At 50.0% G+C, this 26005-nt stretch overlaps 1 protein-coding gene across 2 annotated transcripts in view; it reads right to left on the reverse strand.

The window, feature by feature from the left end:
- The window catches only part of CUX2 (cut like homeobox 2), a 63129-nt gene that overhangs the window by 15911 nt on the left and 21213 nt on the right, over positions 1–26005 (reverse strand). Inside the window, exon 2 of one of the 2 annotated variants that reach the window (XM_077787245.1) lies at positions 1156–1234. In XM_077787245.1, the coding sequence (XP_077643371.1) occupies positions 1156–1234 (79 nt within the window). Of the gene's footprint in view, positions 1–814; positions 1235–26005 lie in introns of both variants that reach the window. The other variant, XM_077787244.1, reaches the window with a different exon arrangement.

The following is a 26005-nucleotide window of genomic DNA, read 5'->3' on the forward strand; positions in this document are numbered from 1 at the left end:
AGCCAGCTCACTTATCAAAATACTTGCTGAGCAATCAGGCTCCGTTACAGTCTCTGCCAGAGATTTGTGTTGACAGCAGCCATTCAAAGCAAAAAATGTCGAATCAGGACTTATGTGGCGCTTGGAAAGTATTCCACAAAGAGTTTGCCTGTCGAGAGACATGTGGACATGGAACAGACGGGGATGAACCGTGGGAGGGAGGATTTGGGGAGCAGGAGGGGAGCAAGAGATGATGCTGTGGAAAGCAGAGAGAGGAGAAGGAGGAGTGCAGAGAGCACAGGGAAGCAGTTTTGGGGCGTGCATGCGTGTGCATCCGTGTGCAGGCGTGTGCGGGCGGGAGGAGCCGGCGGGTGAGCGCGGGGAGGTGGGGAGAGAAGATAACTGGGTTCTGGAAACCGAGCTGACATTTGGTTCTCGTAGCACAGGAGAAAATTTAATGAGGACAAAAATATGTCTCCCTAATTCCCCTAAGAAATCATTAAAACATTTTGTTATTCCTAAATGTCTGGAAAATGAATTAGTGGCCCTGCAGGAGCCTTTCCACGCATTTTCAGCCGTTTGCAGCTCTCAGTGTCGGGGGACGCTCTGTGCCTGGCGCACATGAAATCCCCCAAAGTGGGGAGCAGCAGGAGGGGGCTCCCAGCCCCTCACCTTTCCCTAGGACCAGCTCTGCCAACACAAACCTCAGGGGCTGCCCCGTGCCTCTGTTTCCCCCTCCCAGGACAGCGTGGCACCCCGGCCACAAGGTGACAGAGGAAGGATGTCCCCGTGGCTCGTGCTGCGAGCCGGCGCTCGGCCGTTTCGGTCAACTTACCGTCAAACAGACAAGTGGGAATAGCCGCAGTGTTACTACACGGGCTGAGCAAATGTATTCCTTTCCTAATGTCAAGATGCATTTGGCTCAGGGGCTGAAACACAGCGATGGCAAAAGCTGCTTCCTCTCCTCTCTTCGGCTGGGATCTCCAGAGCACCATGCGCCGGCCGCGGTCGGCGACGCCAGCCGTGCCGGGGACGGTGCCAGCCGTGCTGGGGATGGTGCCAGCCGTGCTGGGGACGGTGCCAGCCGTGCCAGGGACGGTGCCGCGGTCCTCGCTGGCTCCTCCGGGCACCGGCACGCGACTCGTTAGGCAGCCAGGTCGCCACCGCGCTGCTTACCTGGAGCGTCGAGCAATTGCTTGTAAGCGCTCAGGAAAGCCGTCTCAGCCTCCTTGCTTCTCTTACTAAGTGCAATCACCTGCGGGGAGAGGGATCAAGGGGTCAGGGATGGGCTTGGAGGAAGGAACCGGCCGAGCCAGCGGGACCGGTGCCACCGCGGCCGGCACACGGGTCCCCCCGGCACGGCTCCGCGCCCGCCCCGTGCCCCGCGCAGCCGCTCGCTGCCTGTGGCTAAACTCCTCGTGCTGCTGCCATGTCACGTCGCCCTAAATCATTGATGTGCTCTGAGTAAATGAAAATTATAATTTAATGTCGGCGCTTAAATAAGAAATAAAGAAGCCCGCCCGTTGTTGTGCCTGCCGGGCCAGATCCTTGCCCAGCCGCCCTCCCGGGGTGGTGCTGGGGGTGGAAGTGATGCTCACACTGGGACTGGGACAGTCCTCCTGTCCCTGTCCCCTTCAGCTGTTGGGTACCGGGGTGCTGGTGACACTCACACCAGCTGCATCCCAATAACTCAACAACATTAATCTGCTGCGTGCTCCCATCCAACATTTATGAGCATGAATCATTTACTCCCTTTAATTTTTCAAGGCACAATGACACCTCGGGGCAGGGGCTGCTGCCCATCAGGTCCCCTTGGTTACCCCTCACATCCAGCCCCACCTGAAGTGGATGGGATGGGGCAGCAGAGGGACACGAGGGCGCAGGCATCAGGGATGGAAGTGACCCATTCCCATCTGGAAAATGTCCAGCTGGAGCCAAACTGGGCACTCACACCAGCCAGTGATGGAGGAAGAGGTGCCCACCCAGCAGACACACAGTTATGACAGGGAAAGAATCCATTAAATTGCTCTTAAGCCACCAATGGGCTAATTATGAAACAAAGCCTGAACTTTGGGCCTCGGTCTGGTGGCAGCTCCCACACTGAAGCATTTTTGCCTCCTCTGTGCCAGCAGAGCTCCTGGCTCACCCTGCCAGCCCGGATTGCCATCGCTTGTCATTCCAACCCAAAGCAAACGGCTCATTTGTAATCCAGCAGCCACCTGAGCAAGCCGCCTTCTCCTCCGGAGCTCGCAGGCACTGGAGCACAAAGATCATTTTTCTATTGTTAAAATTGTATAAGCCAGGCTTTTTATAGCAGCTCGTACACAAACCTACTTTCTCAGCACCGCGGTTCCAGCAGAGGAGGAATTTGGGGGCTTTTCTTCAGCGTTCTGCAAAAATGCTTGGCTTCAGGGTGCTTTAAAATAATAATAGTGAAGAGGGGAAAGGAGGGAGGAGGCAGGCAGGAGCTGGCACTGCCCGTGTGCTGGAGCAGGACAGAGCCATGCCTGCTGAATCTGCCTGCCTGCAGCATCCCCTGCGCTGGGCTCCAGCACATTCCAGCCCATGTCAGTGCCAGGGCACCACCAGCACGGGCAACTGGCACATGGTGAGCCAGGCACCCACTGAACTCTTCCAGAGTCTCACTAAAATTCTAGGAAATGTCAATAGAAAAAAGATATTTAACATTTTCAGTGATCTTTTCCAGATGGGGGATAATTTACTCAAATGCCAGGGGAGATTCCTGCTGGAGCAGCTCTGAGTCCCGCACAGGGACGCTCACCCGACACTGAAACTGCTGTAATTCCTCACACAGAGCTGATAAACACCTGGGGAAAACCCACATCAGCCCTAAAATCAAGGTCTTATAATAAAACACCTAAATTCTCACTTTCTTGAGGCAGAACCAAACCCTGCATCCACATCCAAGAAGGCAACAACTGAAAACACGCTAAAAAAGGGAGGAAATGGCTAAAAAGGGGGGGAGCTGAGTGTCCTGGAAGCAACCCTGGTGTTCAGAGGGATGAGGGTGGCATCGCTCCCGTTCTCCCCATCACCACGACACAAACCCACTGCCCACCTGCAGAGCCCTCAGTGCCTGCTCCGGGCGAGCTCTGCCTGTGCATTAAACATCCAGGTACCCCTAATTCCCATTTTCCCCCCTCCATCCCCCTCCGCAGCACCCGTGGGCTCAAGGTGAGGCGTGGCACGGGATCGCCGCCGTCTGATAAATTACATTTACGCGCCGGGTCCTTTTCATGGCTGGTGACTTTCCAGCAAAGCAATTATCACTGCAGAATGCGTAATAGCCTAATTAATTACTATTGTCAGGCTGGCCTCTGTGCCATGATTATACCTTCCGAAGCCAACTTTTTAAACATTTGGAAGCAGAAATATTATTATAATTGAGTGACAAAATGGTAAAACTCCTCCCGGCGCGGCGGCGAGCTCGGAGCGTCGGAGCATCCCCGCTCCAGAGGCGCGGGATTTGCATCGCACCGGCGCGGAGTTTATTCTTACATCCACCAGATCAAGTGCAGGATAAGTAGTGGGTTATTTCCATCTAAATGCTGGTGGCAGTAAACCACAAATGAGCTCTTTTTCAGCGTGGAGGAACAGCTGTCAGGGGGAGAAAGCGGCAACAGAGACCCCAAATGTTGAAGAAAAGTGATGAAAAAAAAATTAATTCAAGGCTTCGCTGTTTTCCTCGGGTGTTTTTTTTTTTTTGCTGATGTGTAAAGAAGTTGGGGAGAGAGAGAGGGTGGCAAGGAGGGGGAGATTGGGAAGGAGCCACTGTCCTAGGAGAGCTCTGGGTGATGGGGCTGGGCCACCATGAGGAATCAGGCACGTGTTGGGGTCCTTTGGTGCCTCTGTGTCCAAACAACTCCTTAAATGCACCACAAGTGTGCACAGAGCCATTGTGCACCCACAGATTCCTCACAAAGCCCCTGAGATCCATCACAGACACACACAAACCCCTCACACACATCCACAAACCCATCACACCCACCCAGACCCATCACACCCCCCATAAACCCACTGCACACCCACCCGAACCCATCACACCCACCCAGACCCATCACACCCACCCAGACCCATCACACCCACCCAAATCCATCACACCCACCCAAATCCATCACACCCACCCAGACCCATCACACCCACCCATAAACCCACTGCACACCCACCCAAACCCATCACACCCACCCAGACCCATCACACCCACCCAAATCCATCACACCCACCCAAATCCATCACACCCACCCAGACCCATCACACCCACCCAAATCCATCACGCCCACCCATAAACCCACTGCACACCCACCCAAACCCATCACACCCACCCAAATCCATCACACCCACCCAGACCCATCACACCCACCCAAATCCATCACACCCACCCATAAACCCACTGCACACCCACCCGAACCCATCACCCCCACCCAAACCCATCACCCCCACCCAAATCCCACAGCCCACCCCCCATTCCTCCAAAGGCAGGAGCAGCTCCCAAGATTTTCACCAGGCCAAAAAGCAATTCACGTCAAAAAGATCAATAATATAAAAATAAAGCCTGAGAATTCTAGTTAAAGGGAACATCACAGAAATATGTTGTTCACGTCCATGATTTGGAGATTAAAATAAAAAAAGGGGGGGGAAAAGAAGAATCAATATAAGTTCTTTAGATGATGTTATTTCTAATGAGCAATACACCAAGACTGCTGCAAATAACTGCTTAACAGAGGGGAAAAAAATGCATTAATAATTTACTTTCTAAAGTGCGGGATCCTGAATGAGAGAAAATTGCTGCTGGTTCTTAATTTTGTTGTAATATTCCCTGACAAGTTCAGTGATGTTTTGGCAAAGTTCTTGAGAGCAGAGATAGAGAATACTGAGTTCATTAGGTTATTTTTCCCCTCTTTTTTTCCCACATCATCCTGACCCTGCTGCCTCAGGGAGAAGGTGCCCAAGCTCTTTCCTTCCTGTGCACCACAGGATTTCTTGGGCTGAGCACAGGGAAAATATTTCAAGTTTATCCACACCCTCCCCACCATAACTTAATCCATGTTTTTACACTGACTGAGCTGGTTCTTTCCTTCTTTTTTTTTTTTTTTTTTTTTTTCCCTCCATTCTTTTTCCCTGAATTTATTTTTTTAATGCATTTGCTGACAGTTGGCAGCTCCAAACCATCTGCCACCAACGCAAATCTCAAAATCAAAGTTTTCAGCATCCAACCCAACACGGAACAGGCTGATTTCTGACCACCACCAGGAGAAGGTGCCACCTGGGCAGGTTAATTCCCAGCAAGGCTGGATTTCCTGCAAGCCCCCAATTATTTTTCCCAGGAAAAATATTTTCCTGGGAAGTTATGCTCGTGGAAAAATATTTTCCTGCAAAAATAGGCAAAATCCCCTGTGGGGCTGACAGCATGGTCCAGGTTGGTGAGGGATACAGGCAGGGATGGATGCTCAGGCTCTGCATCCCTGGCACGGATGATGGGGGGTGATGAGGGGGTTCCCATTGATCCCCAAATTTGGGATGGAGCCAGGCTGGCCCCACACCCCGAGGATTGCAAAGTTTCACCTCCCACTTAGCAGAACAAAACTTTTAATTTAGATGTTTTCATCTATATCTATCAGAGTAAAAAAAAAAAAAAGTTTAAAATAATGACTGTAATAAATGAAGGTAATTAATTGTAGTTTGTTCCTTTACTGTCTAGTCAGCTTAATTTTACCTTTTCATCTAATAATGAGAAAATAATTTTTGTGCTCTGAGGGTTAATGATATGTAACTGCAAGAGCTGCTAATTGCATGTTGCAAACTATTCATCAAAATCCCCATCTGCGCTACTTGATTATGTTTGCTAAATTATTGCTTTGAATTATCTTTCATAAAGCAACTTTTGTAATTAGCAGGGCTTTCGCTCTGCTCTTTTCTCCGGCACAAGGATATTCAAACTTTGTCCCTCTCAAGCTGTTGCCATTAAACTGCTTTTGGGGAGAGAAAGGAACTGCCCTTTAGTTGAAGAGGGGGGAAAAAATAAAAGCTGGGTTTATCCTCTGTGTTACAATTTCTTCTTCTGGTCCTGCTATTTCTTCCTCGAGGAAAAAAAAAAAAAATATCTAAGAGCCTAAATATTTAGGAGATGTATTCAGGAATAGGAGAGAGAAAGGGCCCAACAAGCCCATCCACACCCCTCCAGGTTGATATTTAAAAATTATCTTTTTTTTCCCTTTTTTTCTTTTTTCCTTCCCATTTAGAGGAAGGAGCAGAGGGGGAATTTTTGCCATCCATCACCTCGAGTTTCTGGGCTCCTTCCCGTGATGCAGGTGGTGGAGCACTCAGCTCTCCCTGCTTAATATTTATGGGGAGAGAGGAAAAGTGGGGTTTGAGGGGGAAATATATGGGTTGGGAGCGGTGCAGGTTTTCAGAAATTTGAAAAATAGTAAAAAAGACAAAAAAAGATAAAAAAAAGAGGGGAAACGGGCAAAAAAAGAGGGGGAAAAGGGGGATAAAGGTAAAAGGGGGAAAAGGGAAAAGAGAGGAAACAAGGGACAAAGAGGGGAAAAGAGGGGGAAAAGAAGAAGAGAGAAGAAATGGAAAAGAGGAAAAGGAAGGAAGAGAGAAAAGAGAGAAGATGAGAAAAAGATGAAAAGGAGGAAAAATATTTGAAAAGAGAAGGAAAATAGAGAAGGATTAAAGGTAAGGGGAAAAATGAAAGGGAAAAAAGGAAGTGGAAAAAGGGGAAGGAAAAAAGGGAAGGGAAAAGAGGGAGGATGAAAAGGAGGAAAAATATTTGAAAAGAGAAGGAAAATAGAGAAGGATTAAAGGTAAGGGGGAAAATGAAAGGGAAAAAAGGAAGTGGAAAAGGGGAAGGAAAAAAGGGAAGGGAAAAGAGGGAGGAAAGGGGAAAAAGGGGAAAATCAGGGTCCTGATCCCCCTTTAGCCTGGCTCCAGGAGCAGCAGCACCTCCCTGGCATCCACCCTGGCACTAAAGCAGCCCAGAAACCCAACCTCAAGGCAGCAGAATCCACTTTTGGGATAAAACCCCCAAAAACTTCCTATGGAAAAACTGCCTGGCGGGAGGAAAGGTGGCAGAGCTGGGGAAGCAGCTGCTGCTGAGCTGGGAATTACATCCTGTTTTCCCTGACACCCCCATCAATCCGGAGCCACTGGGCTGCCCAAAGGACATTGCTCATGTTCCCGGAGCGGATCTAATGAAGACTATTGGAAAAAAAAAGGCAGTATTTAAAAGACTGAAAATGTATTCCTGTTGTTATCACTCTCTTTTATGTGTTTATGCACGGTGCATCGGAATGAATCGATACTGGATTGCTCTATAAATAAATGAGCATATCGGTAAACCCAGTAATAAAATGAAGTGATGAAAAATATGGAAATCAGCCGCATTTGTGTAAATCCACTTATTGTTTACTTTAATATTTTCCTATGCAGTTCCGCAGCTCCAAAGAGACAGATTTAAAACCAGGTAATGCTCAGCAGATGACAGATCCTAATTTGTCGCTGCTGGCGAGCTCGGAACACCAGCAGCTCTCCAGGGGTTTCCATCCAAGCACATTAGAGGAGCAGGGGAAGCAGCCCCTGCAGGAAACACTGAATTGCAAAGGAGAAAAGAGGTGTCCTGAAGTGCCATGAGACTCTCACCAGCATCGGGGACCAAAGCCAAGGCTCACATGGCTGTGGAGCAGCTGTGGCAGGATGGAGAAGACTTCCCTGGCAGCATGGTGGGCTGGGACCGTGTCGTGCCACCCCAGTGGCTCAGCTCCTCCTCAGATTCCCCTGCTGCAAGCTCATCCTGGGATCCTTGGATGTGCCACGGCCCCTCCTGGCCACACCACAGCACGTCGCGGTGACATCGAGGCGTTTCCTGGCCGTGGCACCTCCTGGCCACGCCACTGTTATTCCTGGTCATGCTTTGGACAACTCCAGACCACACCTTGGCACCTCCTGGCCACGCCCTGGCACCTCCCAGACACATCTTGGCTCCTTCTGGCACCTCGCAGCCCTGGGAGCTTCCTGCCCTGCCTGGAAGCTCTGTCCAGTCTGTCCCTCCCAGGGCTCTCCCCATTTCCAACAGGGTGGGAAAGGCCTGGGATCATCCCCAGGACCGTGGGTGGCGAGGGCAGGTCCTGCCCCTGTTGCCCAGCTCTCCTTTGAGCATTCCCTACAACGCTGCCAGCTTTCCCTCCCACCCAGCCAGGCTGGTAGAAACACCCCTCCCCACACAGCCTCCAAGAAAAGCTATTTTAGAGTTGCTCTTTTTTTTCTTTCCCCACCCCCCCCCACCCTTTCTCATCTTTTTTTAATTCATTTTTTCTAACAAACAACCCATCTCCCCCCATCTGGGCTGCGAGCTGGGTGCCAGCAGCTCCGCGCCAAACGCTCAACGTTTGCTTTTTATAAACGCCTCGAAACCCAAAATTCCCTCCCGCGCTGCTGGGACGCATCCAGGTGGATCCTGCATCCATCAGGATGCTGCAGCCCCCCAAGAAGCCCCTGTCCTACAGCTCTGCCCACCCAACAGAGCTCCAGAGGTGGTGAGAGCCAAAAATCCCCAAACCTCAAGGTTAGGGGCTAAAATTTGCCTTTGTGGCCAATTAACTTCCATGTTGTTAGTCACTCGCATCTACAGATCCCAAAAATCTCATTGCTGGGGAGGGAAATCCGCTGTCCTGCAGAGATAATTCCCTAACAGCAAATCTCCTGAACCTCAGGTACATTTTTTCCTAAATCCCCAACGGAGTTCAATTAAATGTTTATGAGACTCTGCGCTTTCCCCCCACCACCCTGCCAGCGCCCAAGCAAGGACATGGATCTCCTTCTGGAACAAAACAAAAGCAAAAGGTGGACAAAAACAACAAGAAAAATAGAGAGGGAATAAAATAAAGGGGGTTTAGGAAGGCTGGAGGTTGAATTTGAGGAATACAATTCCCCTGGACCAGTTTTGCTCGGTGTCGCGCTGGCAGCATCGACAAGGGGGTTCACATGAATAATTGAAGGGATTCTGTATTCCCCGCAAAAGAAAAGGCAAGCCGAGAGGGCTGTTGAGATAATCAGGAGCTTGCTAATCAATATTCTCAGCCCCAGCCTCCTCCTCGCTTCTCCAAAAGGAGCAGTGCCATAAGCTCATCAGTAACTGTAAAAAAAACATCGCACTCCGAGTGTCAAAATAGTCAAGCACAGCATATTGTATTGCCAGATTTCCCTCCCGGCCCACCTCGGTGCCAGATTCCATCCATCAGCAGGGAGGGAAGCCGTCCAACGATGACTTACTTACACTTAAGTGTTCATAAATAAGGTTTTTAAGATCTAGATGGCTTTTTAATTTTGGTGGAATGTAGGAAAAAAATAAAATCGGATCAGAATGACGGGGTGGATGCTGGGTGGGAAGAGAGCTCTTGGGTGCTGCCTGGTAAATTCCACAGCCCAGGGGGTGTCCTGGTCCTTATCCAGCTTGTACCAGGGGAAAAATTGAGGTTGGCACCATAAACTGTGGCAAAGGCTTTGTCTGGTGGGGAGATACAGCAAGAGGATGTATTCCCGCTACGAAAACCTCATTAGACAAACTCTAATTACTGCCCTGCAGTCAGGGGGGAAGAGACAGACACCATAAAACCTGGGCAGGGGAGTGGCCATTAATTGCTTTTTGATAAATTGGGGGCTGAGGTGCTGCTGGCCGAGGTCAGGGGGTGCCCCCCTGAGGCTCAGCTGTGCCCCAGGCTCTGCCTGCTGGGGATTCAATCCCTTCCTGCTCCCAAAATGGGCAATTTTGGGGCAAATTTTGCTTGCGATGGAAGGAGCTGCCTCCCCCAGGATCAGCAGCTGGTCCTGGCCCGCAGTTTGCTCCATTTTCATGTCCCAGTAAAACCTCAAAACTCCCATGAAACCAGCCTTGCACCCCAGCACCGTGGGGATTTAAGCTGTGGCTGCCTGAATCGTGAGGGATTTGGCTCTTGCCGTGCTGGCATCACCAAAATCCACCTGGCTGGGCCGTGACGGGATGTGGGGCAGGACACCTGGCACAGGGGGCCAGCAGCTCTGCCAGCCAGGCCACAGGGCAGGGGGGTGACCCCGGCCATCCGTCACCCCCTTCCCCGTATGTAAATCCCTGATGCCAGAGATGTATGGAGCCAATTACCAGGGGTCACTGCCGGGTGGAAAATTCAGACAACGAAGCTCCCGGTCTCCGATGAATTTGTGCGAGATTGCAAGTTACTGCCTTTTATTGGACAATATAAATATTTCACTGTTATATAAAAAAATATTGGCGAGAAAGCAGATAAAGCTGGGTCCTGTGTGTATACAGAGAAGCAGGGAGTGAAAAACGGCCGTCAGCATCTTTTTAACGGCCTCTGGTGCGGCGCAGGAACGGCTGCGGAGGGGTTGGATGACCACGGTGGCACCACGGGGCTGGGGGATCTCAGGGACCCCCAAGGCTACAGTGGGAATGGGAATGGTGCTGGAATGAGCCCAGGCACACAGACAGTGGGGTGGTCAAAGGGGTTGTGCCCTGAGCCAGCCATGACAGAGAGCAACACACGGGATGCAGAAGCAAGCACGGAAACCTTGAAGGCTCAGCGCCGTTCCCAAGAAATGGATGTTGTCCCCAAGCCTGTGCCTACCACAGAGGATGCCCAAGAAGGTTGGGGTAGGAACAGCCTCACCATATGGATCAATCCCAAATGCATTTTCCTAAGTCTTTCCCAGTTTGTCCTTCTGGAATCACATCTGTCCCCATCTGCAGACCCCGTGCCACCACAGGACACCCTAATTTCATGCTCACCAACACATTCCCTGATACAATGAAGCCAGAAGAAAGAAAAAACAAAAAGCCTATAGGAATCGATACCTCTTTCTCTCTTTCCCTATATTTTATTAAAAACTTTAGCATCAATATTAATGTTTAAATCCCCACCAAGCTGAGTTTAATTACCTGTAAACTGCATCCACAGCTACGCGGACTTTGCTCCTCGCTGCAGTAAATACAGCTGAGAAGGAGCAGTGCCAACACCTCCAAACATCCCTTCCCATTCCAGCAGGAGGGGATGCACCCCCCAGCACCCCCCACCCTCAGCAGCATGTGGGGATGGTGGGTGATGGAGCCAGAGCCACCACCCCATCTGGGCATGGATGGAGCTGAAAGGAGAAAGGGGGAGACGAGAGAAAGGAAAAATTGAGATCCCGGGAAGAAAATGATGCGTAAATATAAAATATCTGGGACTCTCACTGCCAAAAGGAATCTGCTTCCAGCCACTACATGAATCACACTGGGGGGGGACGAGGGAGAAGCAGTTGAATGAAGTCCATTAGTGGCTGAGGACGATGAATAACTCACAGGCAGCAGGAGCAGCTCCAGAACGCGGCGAGGGCACGGAGGGCTGGGAGCTGCCAGGGAAACCGAGAGGGATTGGGACCAGATCCCCCTGAACCCCCACCAGCAGCCAGCTCCTCCCTTTGCCTGCTGTGCCAGAAAAGAGGAATACAAGGTTGTTGTGCTTCCCCGACTGCTCCAGCCACATCTTTAACCCCTGGCACCCGTGGGCACACAGCACATGGCACAGCAGCAGAGGGAGCAGGGATCGGTCCCCGCTGTGCCACTGGTCACCCCAGAGCCCATCCCAGGGCCACCAGTGGTCCAGGGCACAGATGCTGAGAGTGAGGTTTCAGCATCTAAAATGGAATCGGGGTTTACAGAGCATTATCAGAGGAGCTGTAATGGGATCTCGCAGAGGGCAGAGATTTGAGACCTGCATCACATTCCCATTCCGGGGGAGGCAGGAACAGGCTGTGTGTTTAAAAAACCCATTTATCAAGGGATGCTATCACATGCTCTGGTGTCCTGCTGGTGCCCACAGGCAGCTCCAGAGTTTTGGCCATCCTGCTCCTTCCAGAGGCCAAAGAGGGGCTGATGGAAGGGCCCAGCCTGGTCCTGTCCCTCCAGACCCCACATCCTGGTAAATCCCCCACAAGGCTTCTCCAGCATCCCACAGCCTCAGCTCCTCCCAGCCAGTTTCTTTAAGGCCCCTTCCCTATTAGATCCACCCCAGGCAGCTTCCCAGGGCCAGGGCTGGGATGGTGGCAGCGGCATTCGAGGGCTACACTCTCACAATAATATTCATTTCCATATTCATTCCGTGTTTATCTCGCAGATGTACGGATCCGTTACAATGGAGAAAAAAGAGAACTCAGAATTTGTTCTCAAAAGATATTCAAATTAGTTAATCAAGAGTCCTTTTATCACGTGTCTCCTGTACCAGCAGCAACTATCCATCGAGATAAATGATCAGCTGCTAATAACTGATTACACTGCAGCAAGTGTTTTCTTATCCCCATTACCACCATGTTTAAAGACATTTTATAAATTTCTAATTATCGTAAATTGTTTCTCCTTTGGAAAACATCTTCCCATAGTCATCAGCTGTCAATTTGCTCTGAAAATCTCTCTTTGAAATGAGCTCATTGCAAGATGCTTGGGAAGCAGAGAAAACCCTTCCAAGCTCCTGGCTGGTGGGATGCAGCCTGGACACCTCCTCCCCGGGGCACTGGGGGACCGGGATGTTCCTCCATCCCTTCTCAAGTGGATCAGACTTGAAAATAAAATAAAAGCATCCATAAGTGGGATCAATACTGGATGAAGGTGCTGCCTTTACCTGGCTCGTGATGCCAAGGTGGAATGGGCCGTGGCTCCAGATAGATTCGCTCTCCAGCGAGCCGTGGAACGATAAATAAGCCAACAGTTCATAAAACAGCTCTTGGCAAGCACCAGCTCCTTCCAGCACTGGCATCCCAGGGTGGATCTGGGCTTGGGAGAGCCTTAAATAAGATCCTGCTGGTTTTCTGTGTATTTCACCAATGAAAGCTAAAATAGTGGAGAGGGTTTGGAGCCAACCAGGACCTTAAATCCAGCGGTGGCCTCGAGCCGCCGCTCCGGCTGATTTCTGGGCCCCATTCATTATTGCAATCAATCAGCTTAAAGAAAAACAACCACATAAACAACAATAAACCAACCTCTAAACTCTCTCAGGCACTTTAATGGGTCCTTCCATCTTCCCCAGTCGTGACCACAGGGCTGGAGCCACCATCCATGGGCCAGGATACAGCTGGGAAGAGGATACAGGCAGAGCATCCGTGTGCTCCTGGAGGCAGTGAGCTCCCCTGACACCCAGGATTCCCCAGAAGCACCAGTCACACAACCCTCCTTGGGTGCTGGTGGCTCCACCGGTGACGTTCACTGCCTGGGGATGGCCAGGACAGGCACATCCCAACCATCCCCCATGGTGTATCCAGACCCTGGAGATATCCGCCAGGGTTTGGCCAAGTGCCTCCGTGCTGGAGCTGATTGAGCCAAGGCTCCCGGAGGTAGAGGCAACACGGAGACGCAGGATGGGAGGAGGAGGAGGTGGAGGAAGGCTGCCCAGGATAAGCTCCCTGCAGAGGATCAGGGTGTCCAGCCAAGCATGTTCTCCAGGCAGAGCAGGGCCCGTGGATGCCAGGAAAGGGAGGAGCAGCCGACAGGACGCAGAGCCTGGCACGGAGCAGCCAAGGTCCTTCCCGGCTCCAGCGGGGCTCAGACCAGGGGAGGAGACGCCGCAGGCACCAGCCATGCCATTATATGCTTTATTGATGCTGTTCTGAAGAAAGCTAATCAATATATTAGATTTCCCAAAGAAAGAAAACACCAGCTGCCAGCAGCACGTAACTCCTCCGCCGCCACGCTGCATTTTTCCATCAAGCCCCGGAGCCGCGCGTGGCTGCTCAAGATGAGGTCAGGTTCAAGAGGAGACCTTCTGCTCCTCTGGCCACCAGGTCAGAGCCACGGCCACGGCCACTGCGCAGCCACGTGCCAAAGCCCACGGCCCCTGCCTGGGGTTGAAGTTAAAATGTGAGATTCCCCAATTATTTTGCAGCAGCATCAAGCGTGGGGTGCAGGGAGAGTGCCCAGCACCCAACAGGACAAATCCAGCCTGGTCCAACGGGGCTCTCCAGGAACTCCTGATGCCTGTATGGACTCACAGCCCCCATTTGTGGTTCACAAGGGCTCCCCAAGAGCTTTCCCCATCGGGAAGAGCCATTTGGAAACTGCCCTTTCCCAGCCACATTTCCCTGTAGAGACATTGCCACGATATTGATTAGTCCCAAATGTGGCCACCCAGCCACACACCAGGGCTGGAAGGAAACTAGAAAGCACCAAACCAATGGATGCTCCTGGGATCCCGGCACACAGAACGCTGGAACACCAAACTGTGGCACCTGACGTGCCCTGCTGCCCACTGCCCACTCCCCATCACCACTGCACCATTCCTCAAACCATTAAAGCCTGTGCTGTGGCAGCTCCAAAAGCCATTTAAAAAGGACAGGATAAATCCACGTTGGACAGGCAGGAAAGCAGACTGACGTCACAGGGAATTGATTAGTGCTTTAATAGAATTGGATCATTGGGAGGGCTGCAGACCCTGTTTCAGAAACCCAAATGTTATGCAGATTCACACTGAAAACCCTAAACCAGGGCACATTTATTTAACCAAGGCAGAGTAAATGTCCCACATTTCCCCAGGATTATCTGAACCATATCAGATATAATCCAATGATCTGTAAAGTGATTATACCCAACTGAATATACGAGATCTCTTCTGGTAATGCAATATTTCATCCAGCTGCAGACATTAGGAGGAGGCAAACAAAGGAGGAGATTTAATAAGTGGAAATAAAACTATAGGCAGAGATAGTTTTAAATTTTTCTCTTTTTTTTGTATCGCATCTAATTGCAATCAACAACAGACATCTGACACAGTGACAGCATCAGCAAAATTGCTGCTGAGAGCACAGAATCTTTGTCTAAAAATAATCAGACATTCAGTGCACCACTGTTTGTTATAATGGTAATCGATGCTGGAGGCTTTGAATTCCATCAATTTATAGATCTGCTCTGTTCTGCCTGGTGATTGTGTTCTGCACACATCCCCTCCCGCTCGGCGCTGCCTGCGCCGGGGCACTGTGTGATTAAGATAAGCTCAGATTCCTTTCATACATTCCTTATCAGCTCTAATTCTCCAGCAGGCAGAGATGTTCACAGCAGTTAAAGATTAGTTCAGCTTCTCAGACGCCAAACTTGAGGGTATTGATCAATAAATCAAATCACGGCAATCAATCGCCCGATCCAAGTCTAGCCGATGCATTATTACTGGCGCCTTCCAAGCCGAGGCTTTTTCATGGGTTTCATCAAAACGCCGCTGCCCTGGCTCCCCGCCAGCTCCTGGGCTGCCTAATAGACTCCACAGCAGAGGAGCTCCAGCCCAGCAGAAGAGCAATAAATCTCTCATCAAACAGCCGATAGAGAAACAAGATGAACATCTGTTTTGCTGCAATGGAACTCCTGTGTTCTTCAGAAGCTGCAAACCGGCTCTGACAGACCACCCCAAAGGCAGCTTTGCCTTCCACAAAGCAGCAAAGCAGAATGTTTGCCGGTTATTTCAATCAGGTAATTTAAGAAGACTTTGCATTCTCCTCTCTGCAGCTGCTGGAGCTTTACAGACAGGATTCCTGCTCAGTCGATAATAAAAGCCATCCTGGGACCCTGTACTATGAAGGCAATTTTATGATACCCATTATGTGGCAATGTAACTTCATTAAAAGCTGTTTATTCCCTCTAAGCATTTTAAGCACTTTCCCTCACCCATAAAGAAGAGCCTCTCGGTGCACTGGGAAGGTTATTTGTGCCGGGAGCTGCTTTGGGGGATTTCTGAGTGGGATTCGGGTCATGCTAGCAGCAGGATCCTGGCAAGGGGCTTCTCCTCCCATCCAGCAGTGAGTCGGGAGCTGCTGAGAGGCAGCTGTATATTATTTTTATTCTACACTCCAGATGAGCTGCCTTTACTGGAGCTCCACTCAGGTGACATTCATTATTTATTTCTTTTATAAATGAATATGGACAAGTGCCCCAAAAATCTACCTTCACGGCAAGGATGGGCTGGCTCCTCTGAAGGTTTGCTGCACAGCCATTTGCTCCTCCATTTTGGATAATTTGGGGTGTCTCAGCCCTAAGAAATTAATTTTCTAACCCAGTGCTATAATTCAGCATCCAAGGATGGAGCTGTAACCACTGCAAAACTGGAGCCAAATCCCATCCTGCAGCCAAGTGCATTCCAAGAGTCACCTTGCTCCAAAGGGGAACAAAATGAAATCCTTCAAAACAACTGAGTAACTCCTAAAACTCCGACTCAATGCTTCTTATTCCTTCCGGTAAGTTCAGCCCCTCCAAAAAAACCCCAAAAGCCTGATAGTTTGGTCCCATCCTGGTGCTCAGCAAAGTATTAATTTATTAATACTTATCATTCTTGATAAGCACAACTGATAGACAACAATAAACACGGGTTGGGGACGATTCTCCTAAAAGCTGCCAAAACATGGAGCTGCAGAGTTAATCCCCCATGGCAGGGATTTTTTGCTTCTGGCAGATCTTCTCCTCCTGGCACCCAGGTTTTTCCCATTGCAAAAAGGCTGCCACATTTTTTGGGATTTGACCGAGAGGTCTGTTTAGGCAGGATCACCACACACTGCTACCACATCTTTCTGAGTTAATACTTCCCAAAAAACAACTTCAGGGAATGTGCCCAAAGGACGCAGCTGCGTCTTCACCAATTAATAATTAGAAAAACGATTGGCATGAATTGGCTTCAAGGAAAAGAAAATTCCATCTTTACTACCTTTAAAAAAACGTGCACCTATCTCCAAATAAATGGATGCAGAGACCTTGCATGGCCTGAGGGAAGAGCGTGGGACAGGACAGGATCCTGAGCTCATCACTGAGCACCAAACTCAACAGCAACAGCTCAATATTCTCCCATAAACACACAAACAAACACATGGAAAATGCTGTTAATGGCTCAGTATTTCTTTAAACAGGGTCACCAAGGAAAAATAGAATTACTAGAATACATTTTAATTGATTTACAACAGCACTTAGTAACAGTGATAAAAGAAAAACTTGTTTTATTGGACCTCCTGCTAATTAGCTGGACTGACTCTGGGTTGGAAAAGTGTATTCCTGCAACCTGGCACGACCCCAGCCAGCACCTAACACCAAACAGCTTTTGAGCAGAAGAAATTCCTTTAGGAGAATCAGAGCACACACAGCCAAGTGGTTACTGCCAGGAGACAGTGGAGAAAAAAGGGCTGCTCCAAGGATGGAGACCCTGAACAGGACACACCAACCCCTCCAGCAGATTCCAGCATCCTCTTCCCATCCATAAATACGCCTTTATTATGACTTTGATATATCCTTCCCTTAACGACTTTTAAGGGCACCAGATAAAGTCGAAGGAAGTGCACAGGCAACAGGCAAATGTTTAATATTCAATAAATGTGTCAATTTTACATATGGACGCAAATGGGGCTTTATTGAAGAATTGGTAAACTTCCTTGGAGGAAAGTAAGTGCGTTTTAGCCTTCAAGGGGTCCCCGAAGAATAGAAATGGAATGTGATTTGTGATAAAACTCAGCTGCTCTATAAAAGACGTTAAATAAATGTTGCTGTTTCACTGGGGATATACAGAATTGATTGCATTATAGACCCATTGGAAGGCGCACGTTCCTGCCAGCCACCCGCTCGCTCCACGCAGCCCCTTTCCATCCTCTCATGTCGGCTTATAATTCCAGCAGAGAATTTCCTGGAAATGTTTTAAAATGGCCTTTCCCCGTGGCTTTGCCTGCTATGGCACCCCAAGCATCAGCTGGGCTGGATCTGGCCTGGTTTTCTGATTTCAGGGAAACGCCAGACCCTGAGGTGCAGGGTGAGAGCCACCACGGGTCACAGAACCATGGAATGGTTTGGCTTGGAAGAAACCTTAAAGATCATCTTGCTCTGACCCCGGTGCCACAAGCAGGGACACCTTCCACTAGACCAAATTGCTCTTCTTGATCCATCCCAGGCCGTTCAATTCCTGCAAAAGCCCAACATTCCCCCATTTTTGCGTCACCATGCTTGACAGCGCAGAAACCGGAATTACCGTTAAACGCAGAACGGGGGGAAAGAAACAATTAAACAATTAAACAATTAAAGCCATTTTTACCACAGAGACAACACCAAGTCCCTGAGCACCCCGAGCCTCCTCTGCTGGTGCCAGGGCACCCATCAGAGTGAGGAGCAACACCCGGGAAGGGCGAGGTGAGCAAACCAATCTCCGACAGACAAATGAGAGGCCAACGGTACCACCGCGGCGAGCACAAACTGTGATATAATTGTGCTGCTGCTACATCATCTTTAATCAATAACATGATTGTGCACAGCCCAAATCCCAGCCTCCGCCAAGAAACAGCATGTTGTTAAAAAGCCCAATAGCTTTTTTTTTTTCTCCCTGCTAATAGGTGGCTCGTTTCCTCAACCCTGCTGATTTTTTAAATAAAGCTAAATTCCAATAATTGTTTAATGTTTATTTTTATTTAGCTCTGGTTCACCTACCCTGGGCTCTCTGTGTCAGAAATTGATGTTTTGCTCTGGTGACTGGGGAAAAAATAAAATAAAATTAGGAAACTGGTGGTTATGTTTTGTCATAGTTAGACTGTGGTGTAACTGCAGCTCGGGGCAGCCTCCTGGGTTGTCAGAGACTCTGTGCTCCTTAAATTCATATTTGCTGTGTTTCCCAGGAACCAACTTGCCCCAGGATCTCTGGGTTTCCAGCAGACAAGGGCTTTCCCCACAAACAGGTGATTATTTTTTATTTCTGCCTAATGAAAGCCTGGATTTAAGCCCAAAGGAGATATTCTTGCTTTCCAGGTGGATTCGTGCCTTTAAAACCCACCAGTGCCACACAGCAGCGCCGCTGACTTCCCGTCCCCCACCCCGAGCGGGGTTGAAGGTGATCCTGGAAAAGTACAGGAAAGCTACAACCAATTCCTTTAGGAGATCCATCACGTCAGATTAGCAACTTAGTTTCTTATTAGCTATTTTCCATCCTATCATATTAATATTTGTTTTCACTATACAATGCAGGAGTCTTATCATATTAGCAACTTTCACATCACATTAGTGAAAACAAATACTAATACAATACAATACTAATATGACATGATCTGATGGGAAATTGCTAATACAATAAGACTCTCCTACCATATTAGTACAGAGACATTGTGTGTCCCACTTACAGCTCTGTCTGAACTGGGTAAATATCTGATATTCCCAGAACCAGCCACGCTCTTGTCCAAAGGTGCCCATGTGGGATGGGAGGATGTGGAGAGTTGGGCACGGAGGACCCTGCTCTGTCCCCACGGTGCAGAGGACCCACAGCAGATGCATTAAATTGCAATGAGATTCCTGATTTAGAAGTAAATCAGAGGCATTTGGGTGCCCTCTGCACGGGACTGAGTGTCCTGGCCAGGGATGGAGATCCAAGGCAGCCAGCACAACCTGGGAATGCCGCAAAGCTCCGGGAAACATTGTAGGCTGAAAACTTACACAAGCACTAATAATTTGAAGGAGAAGCCAATTAAACCAAGAGCCTGACGTGTAGTTCCTGCAGCTGTCCTCTCATTGAGCCCCCAGCTCATGGCAGTGCCAGTGGGAGGAACTGTCCCACGGTGCTGGGAGCTGTCCCGAGGAGCAGGAGACTCCATGGCCAGTTTGCAGCAGGAATTGGAATGAGGAGCACATCTGAGACACCAAGGGGGAATATTGTGGGCCAGAAATGTCATGAGGAGGATGTGGGAATATGAAGCCGATGCTGAGGGGAAAATCTGGACCATGGGAAGCCCCAGTCAGTATCCCCAAGACAGGGGTGCTCCCCTGGACTTTGGGGAGTGCACGCTCAGCACCAGGCCAGGAATGAGACATGATCCATGCATTAGGAAAAGCAAACAGCTTAAAACACCAGCTCCATCAGGAGTTCACTCTCCCACACCAGCTTTACTCCCCCCTTTCCCACCAGCACCTGGAACCATTTTCCTGCTCTCCTGCTTCAGCTCTCACACAGGTCCCAGTTACCATTTCCCAATCCCTGGTCACAAGTTTCCGGATCGAAAGCAAAGGGGGATTTCTCCCCCCAGCTCCACGGCAAAGCCACCTCCAGAGCCACTCTCTGGCTGCTCAGCTCTGGCACTGACACCTCCTGGGATGCCCCATGTCACCCTGGCCAGCCGTGCCACAGCCGCTGAGGAGAAGCTCTCCAGCACGGAGCGAGGCAGCGCCTCTCCTCCCAGCCATGCCCAGCTTTGGCATGCTCAGCAATTTTCTATTCTCTCAGCAATTTTCTGTTCTACTGAATTAGTAGTTTGTATTGAATTAGTATTCATTTTCCCTAATATGATATATAAGCATAATCATGTTAGTGACTTTGATATCGCATTAGGCTGCAAAGCAGGAACGCATCCTGGCCCCCGCAGCGCTGGTGGGGAGCACCACGGCCAAGGAGGAGCCTTCTGTGGGAATACTCCAAATGTGGGGCTGGATCCTGCTCTCCCCAACCTCCCCCAGCTCCATGGGACCAAGCTGAGATCAGGATTTCCCTGCTCGTGATGGCAAACCAAACTAAAGGATGCTGCATCCCAAACCAGTAACTCTAGCTCAAATTCAAGATTCCCAAAGGTGAAAGCAGCAGCTGCAGAGCAGCAGCCAACAGCAGCCATCCCTAGGGACACGTCCCTGGGTGTTCATCACCTCCCAAAGCCATGGAAATTCAGGAATTAGAGCCAACAGCAGGATGCAGGCAGGTAGATCGGGGTTTACAGCAGGGATGGGGGATGCTCGCTCTGCTGGAGCCAAGAGCTGGCATTCTCCCATGGGAAAATCCCAGCCAGCACTGAGCCTTGCCTCAGTTTTTCCAGCAGGATGACAGCAGGGCCCAATCCTTAATTAACTGATGAAATTGTAATGAGCAGAAGCAACAGGAGGGAGCTGGGTGGACAGAGGGGAGACAGGTCAGAGGGAGGGAAGGGCAGCACAGGGCCACCGAGGGGCACGGAGTTCATCCCGCACAGCTCCAGGAGCCTGGCAGCAGGACAGGAATGGGCTTTGTGTCGGGGTGAGGGCTCCCAGAGCTGCAGCACGAGCACACAGCTCCCTGTGGCCGGCTGGCCACCTGCCCAAGAGCTCCTGGACGGATTCAAATTGTCCTCACATCACCGTGACATCGTGGGGGTTTTTAATCGACTGCCCACAAGGCTCTGACAGCAGCACACCTGTGCCTCTGGCCAGGATTCCATCTCCCACCACAGGCACCAGCAGTGCTGGGAAGAACCAAACCAGTGCCAGGGATGGAGCTGAGCTGCCCAACGAGCAGCGGCCAACATCAGAGCAGTCAGGTTGTACCACCTGAACTTCCAGGATGCATCTGCCATACTTTAAAATTTATTTTTATACGAGGTAAATATATTTAAGTATAGAAACCCCTACCTGCTGATGCCCACACAGACGTGCCTGGAGAGCTGGCAGCTCTTGGCACTGAGCACCCAACCAAGAGCCCCGAGGTTTCCAAGGAAAATGCTCCCGGCCATGCACAGATGTGCACACATGAGTGCAAACACACACAGAGGCATCTTCTAAAATCCTAAGAAAACCCTGAGTCTTCACTGTCAGTGCTGTATATCACTTTGAGATATATACCATATTAGCAAAAAGAACTGAATTATATTGCATTCATGATGCAATTAAACACTTCACTAGGAATCAATGTAAAACTGATGAGGCCTGAAAGTAGTGCATATGGCTTAGAACATTATAAAACATTACCTTCACTCAAATCCTTTTCAGTAGCAATTTAAATCTTCTTACAGTTACTGCTGCCAATGGTAAACCATCTACTGATTCATAACAGTGCATGGGAACGAATGAATTTTTTTAAAAATTTATTCAACTACTAAATTATCCATGAAACCGGAATAGCTGACAGAAGTAATCTGAATTATTATTAGCTCTGCAAGTATTCTGCATTAGCCAATTTAAAACCACGGCTCACAGGCAGAAACCAGTTAGTACAGGCAGGGTGTTAAATGACTGCCATAGTTCTTCATTTTACTGCTGCTTACGTTTAAAGGTCAAGAGATAAAAATTACATATGACTGCAAACACAGAAAGAGTGTTTATCTTTTCCTTTTTTTTTTTCCTATGAATCAGGTCAACCAGAAACTTCCAAAACATTTGGAGAGATGAGTGTGTAAGGCACAATGCTGCTGAACTACCTCAGGATTTAGGAGGGGGTTGTGAAGTTGCAACAAAGGGGGTTTTTCTTCCTCCTCATCCTCATCGCTTTTCACAGCAGAAAAATGGGAGAAGATGGGTGAGATGGTCCTGAACCCTGAAACATGGCACAGTGTCACGACCTGACTGCCAGCCAAGCTGTGCGTGCAGGGATGATGATCCTCACAGTGACCCAGGGTCCTGGGTGAGGAGCAGGGGTGGCCGAAGGGACTTTCCAACCCCTCTCCGTTGACTCCAGCACCGGGAACTGCTCGCAGGAGGATGAGCAATTCATTTCCAGCTGATAGCCCTGCTGGGCTCCTAATCCAGAGGCTGATTAATCAGAAAGCAAAACTACCTGGGGATTTGGGCACCAGCTGCTCCGGCAGTGTCAGACCCTGGTGCTCCCAAGGCAAGGGCAGGGGGTGGCACCTGGGGACAGGTGCCCACCATGCCATAAACCCTCCATTTATAAACCCCCTTAAGGTGAAAGCAGCCCCTCGGATGCCAAAAGTGCCACAGCTTCATTTACCTCTCACCTGGGGAGGAGTGGGCTCAGCACCCTCGGGGTGCTGCCCGCTGCCCATTTGGGGGTGAAGAACGTGTCTGACCCCCCCCAAACAAAAGCAGTGAGGGGCAAAACAACACCACACCCCCATCCCAGAGGATGTCAGGGTCACTTTGCCTGTTTTCCTGGCTGGGGCAGGTGTCCAGCAAAAGCACAGAGTGGAGGCGGTGTCTCCTTGCCTGACCATAACACTGCATCATCCTTTCTCTTCCTATTTTCAGTTTTATTAGCAAAGCAGCACAATGTTTATACGAGTGGGTATTACATTTGCCAGAACAATTACGCTATGACAAATGGCACATCAATGCAATCCATCAACTCGGCCCAGACAGGAATCCTTTATCCCGGGCTGCCATTAATTCCCAGCCGGGTCTCTGGGGTCCCATGCGTCAGTAGCCATGACAACCCGGGCGACGCTGGGCAGCGATGGCATCTCGCTGGGAGGGACTGGGAGAGGCGGGCACCTCACAGGGCACTGGGATTTCGTCTTTGGTGCTGGCACAGCAGCCTTGGGATGGCACATGGGGGAGGTGTTCGCAGGGCAGGATCCCTCCCCTCCATGAGGGGAGCCGGGACCAGGAGCCCAAAGGCAGCGCGGGAGCACTGGGGGAAGATGTAGTGGGTGGTGGCATGGACAGATGGTGGCACAGGAGGATGGTGGCACAGCCCAGGACACGGCAAACAGATCCCGTGGGGGTTGTTCAGCGTCTCATTTGAAGACTGTGTTCACATCCCCTCTCCCTGTCAAGGACAATCGTTTAAGGTGCTTTTCTCTGGCCCATTTCCATTGAAGGTTTTGGAGCATCTCTTAAAACATATCACCAGCAGCTGAGTTAAAATTAACCAAAGGAATCCAAAGTTGGATCCATCCAATGGACATGAAGCACAAGCCTCAGCCCTGCAGGGAGCCAGGCACAGGGGGACAGGGCTGAGACAAGATACAGCAGCACCATGCCCTGGCCAAAACCACCTACCCCTCAGCAGACAGACATCCCTGGCTTCCCAAATCCACACCAGGAGATTCCTCAATGCTCCCCCCAACATCTCTGAACACTCAGCTCGGCCACTTCATCACCAAAAAATGAATACAAATTCCACTAGGCCAATACAAATTCCCAGAAGCCAGCACATCCCTCAGAGTGAACTGCTGCCACACAGGAGCCAAAATCAGGAGGAAAAATCAAACCTTCCCCATGGCCATGCTCCCCAAAGAAGGGTTTCTCCTCCTCTGCCAAACTGATGTGGTTCTGACCCAAAGGCGCACGCAGACATCCTCACCCATCTCCCCTGCTTCATTAAGCCATTCCCAGAATCATCTCATCCCCATTTATAATGTTCAATACATGGTCTGAAGACTTCTCTAATCCAGTAATTAAATGCAACGCTTCGAGGGATGAAATTGGGAGGGAATTTCACTCAATTACGCTGTGTTTTCCAAGGATCTGCCCTGATTTCAACCTCTCAGTTCCCTCCATCCATGCCTAGAAATGGTTCAGCTCCCTTTGGGGAAAGCAGATGGATTTGGGGGGGTGATGTCACCATCCCAAACTCTTCACCCTCGTGGGGATTCCCCCTCATCTCAGCACAGATCCAAGAATATCCCTGGAGCATCCCCACCCAGCACAGGGTCATCTCTCTTCTTATCCATCCCCAAGAGGTGCTGAGAAGAGAGGAAAAACGGAGGTTTTACCCATTTTTCTGTAGGTAACACCCTGGCTGCTGCAGCTGCCACAATAAAAGCATTTTCTCTCCAGCCTCTCCCACATGCAGGGCCAGGCTTTATCCCCCTGAATCCTGTAAATCATCTCAAAGCCATCCTTGCAATTTATAGGGAGGACATTAAACATTATGGCCACTGACGGCATCAAATTACGCTTGAAAAATTGAGTTCTGCCGGAAAATGAATTTAAAAACTAAATTAAATTAAAACCTAACTAAATTAAAATTAGGTTTCTAAACTAAAATGACTTTTTAATATTTTCAGGAGGAAAAAAATAAAACCACCACCCTTCTGTCAACTAATAAAATTTGCCGGTGTCTTTTATAGCTGACAAGTCTTGTCTGAGAGCAATCCTGGTGATGCTGCATAATAAATAACTGGGGTAGGAAAGGTGGAGGAGGATGGGATGATCAGCTGTGCCATCTCAGCTCCTTCAAAGGGGGCTGGGAAGGAGCAAAAAAGACCCTCAAAGCAATTTAAAAATCATCATAATTACCACAGTCTTGAGCAAACACCTGGATGGGGCAAATCCAGCTGTGACCGCAGAGTTGTAATGATGTTGATGCAGCCCCGGTGCACTTGGGATATTTGGGGATCATCCCATGATCCATGGATCATGCATCATTCCATGAGGACACTTGGCTAGGGGTGTTGGAGGCAAGAGTGCTGATGTGGGGATCCAGGGATTCCATTCATTAGGAATGAGGGCATTTAGGTATCTTTTCCCCGGATCTGTTCCTGGCAGATCTGCAGGGACCCTTCACATCCTACAGATTTGGGTTGGTCTCGTGAAGATGGGGAACATGACCAGCCCAGCCCGGCCCATGGGTGCACCATCCCATGAGGATACTCAGTCAGGGGTGTTGGAGGGAGGTTTGGGAAAGCAGGAATGAAGGATCAGGGAAAAGATCTCTAAATGCCTTCATGGCTAGGGTGGAATTTCCTCTGCCACATCTGCAGGGACTCATCCAACCCTCCAAATCTGGGCTGGTCTCATGTGGATGGAGACCATGGACCACATCACCCTGGCCTTAGAACAGAAACACCAACCCTGAAGCACCATAAGGTGCCACCTACTCAGCTTCTCCCCCGGCTCAATCCTCCGAACCATCAGCTGAAGCTTTCTAAAGTCTCTCCCCGGTCATTAACGGCGGTAATTAATTCATCCCGCTTTCTAAAGAGCGCTCGATGGACGAGCTGCCCGCTCGCGTCTTGATCTGGCGCTGTCAGGGCTGTGACGGAGGAGCTGCAGGAGCAGCCTGGGTGACCATCCATCCATTGATCCCCGGGCAGCACATTTAACACCAGCACGCGGCCAAACGAGCTGCGGGAGACGGGAGGGATCCAGGAGCAGGGAGGGATCCAGGAGCAGGGAGGGATCCAGGAGCAGGGAGGGATCCAGGAGCAGGGAGGGATCCAGGGGACGGGAGGGATCCAGGAGCAGGGAGGGATCCAGGAGCAGGGAGGGATCCAGGAGCAGGGAGGGATCCAGGAGACAGGAGGGATCCAGGAGACAGGAGGGATCCAGGAGCAGGGAGGGATGCAGGAGACA

Source organism: Lonchura striata, chromosome 18 (genome assembly GCF_046129695.1).
Source record: "Lonchura striata isolate bLonStr1 chromosome 18, bLonStr1.mat, whole genome shotgun sequence".
Lineage (NCBI taxonomy): Eukaryota > Metazoa > Chordata > Aves > Passeriformes > Estrildidae > Lonchura > Lonchura striata.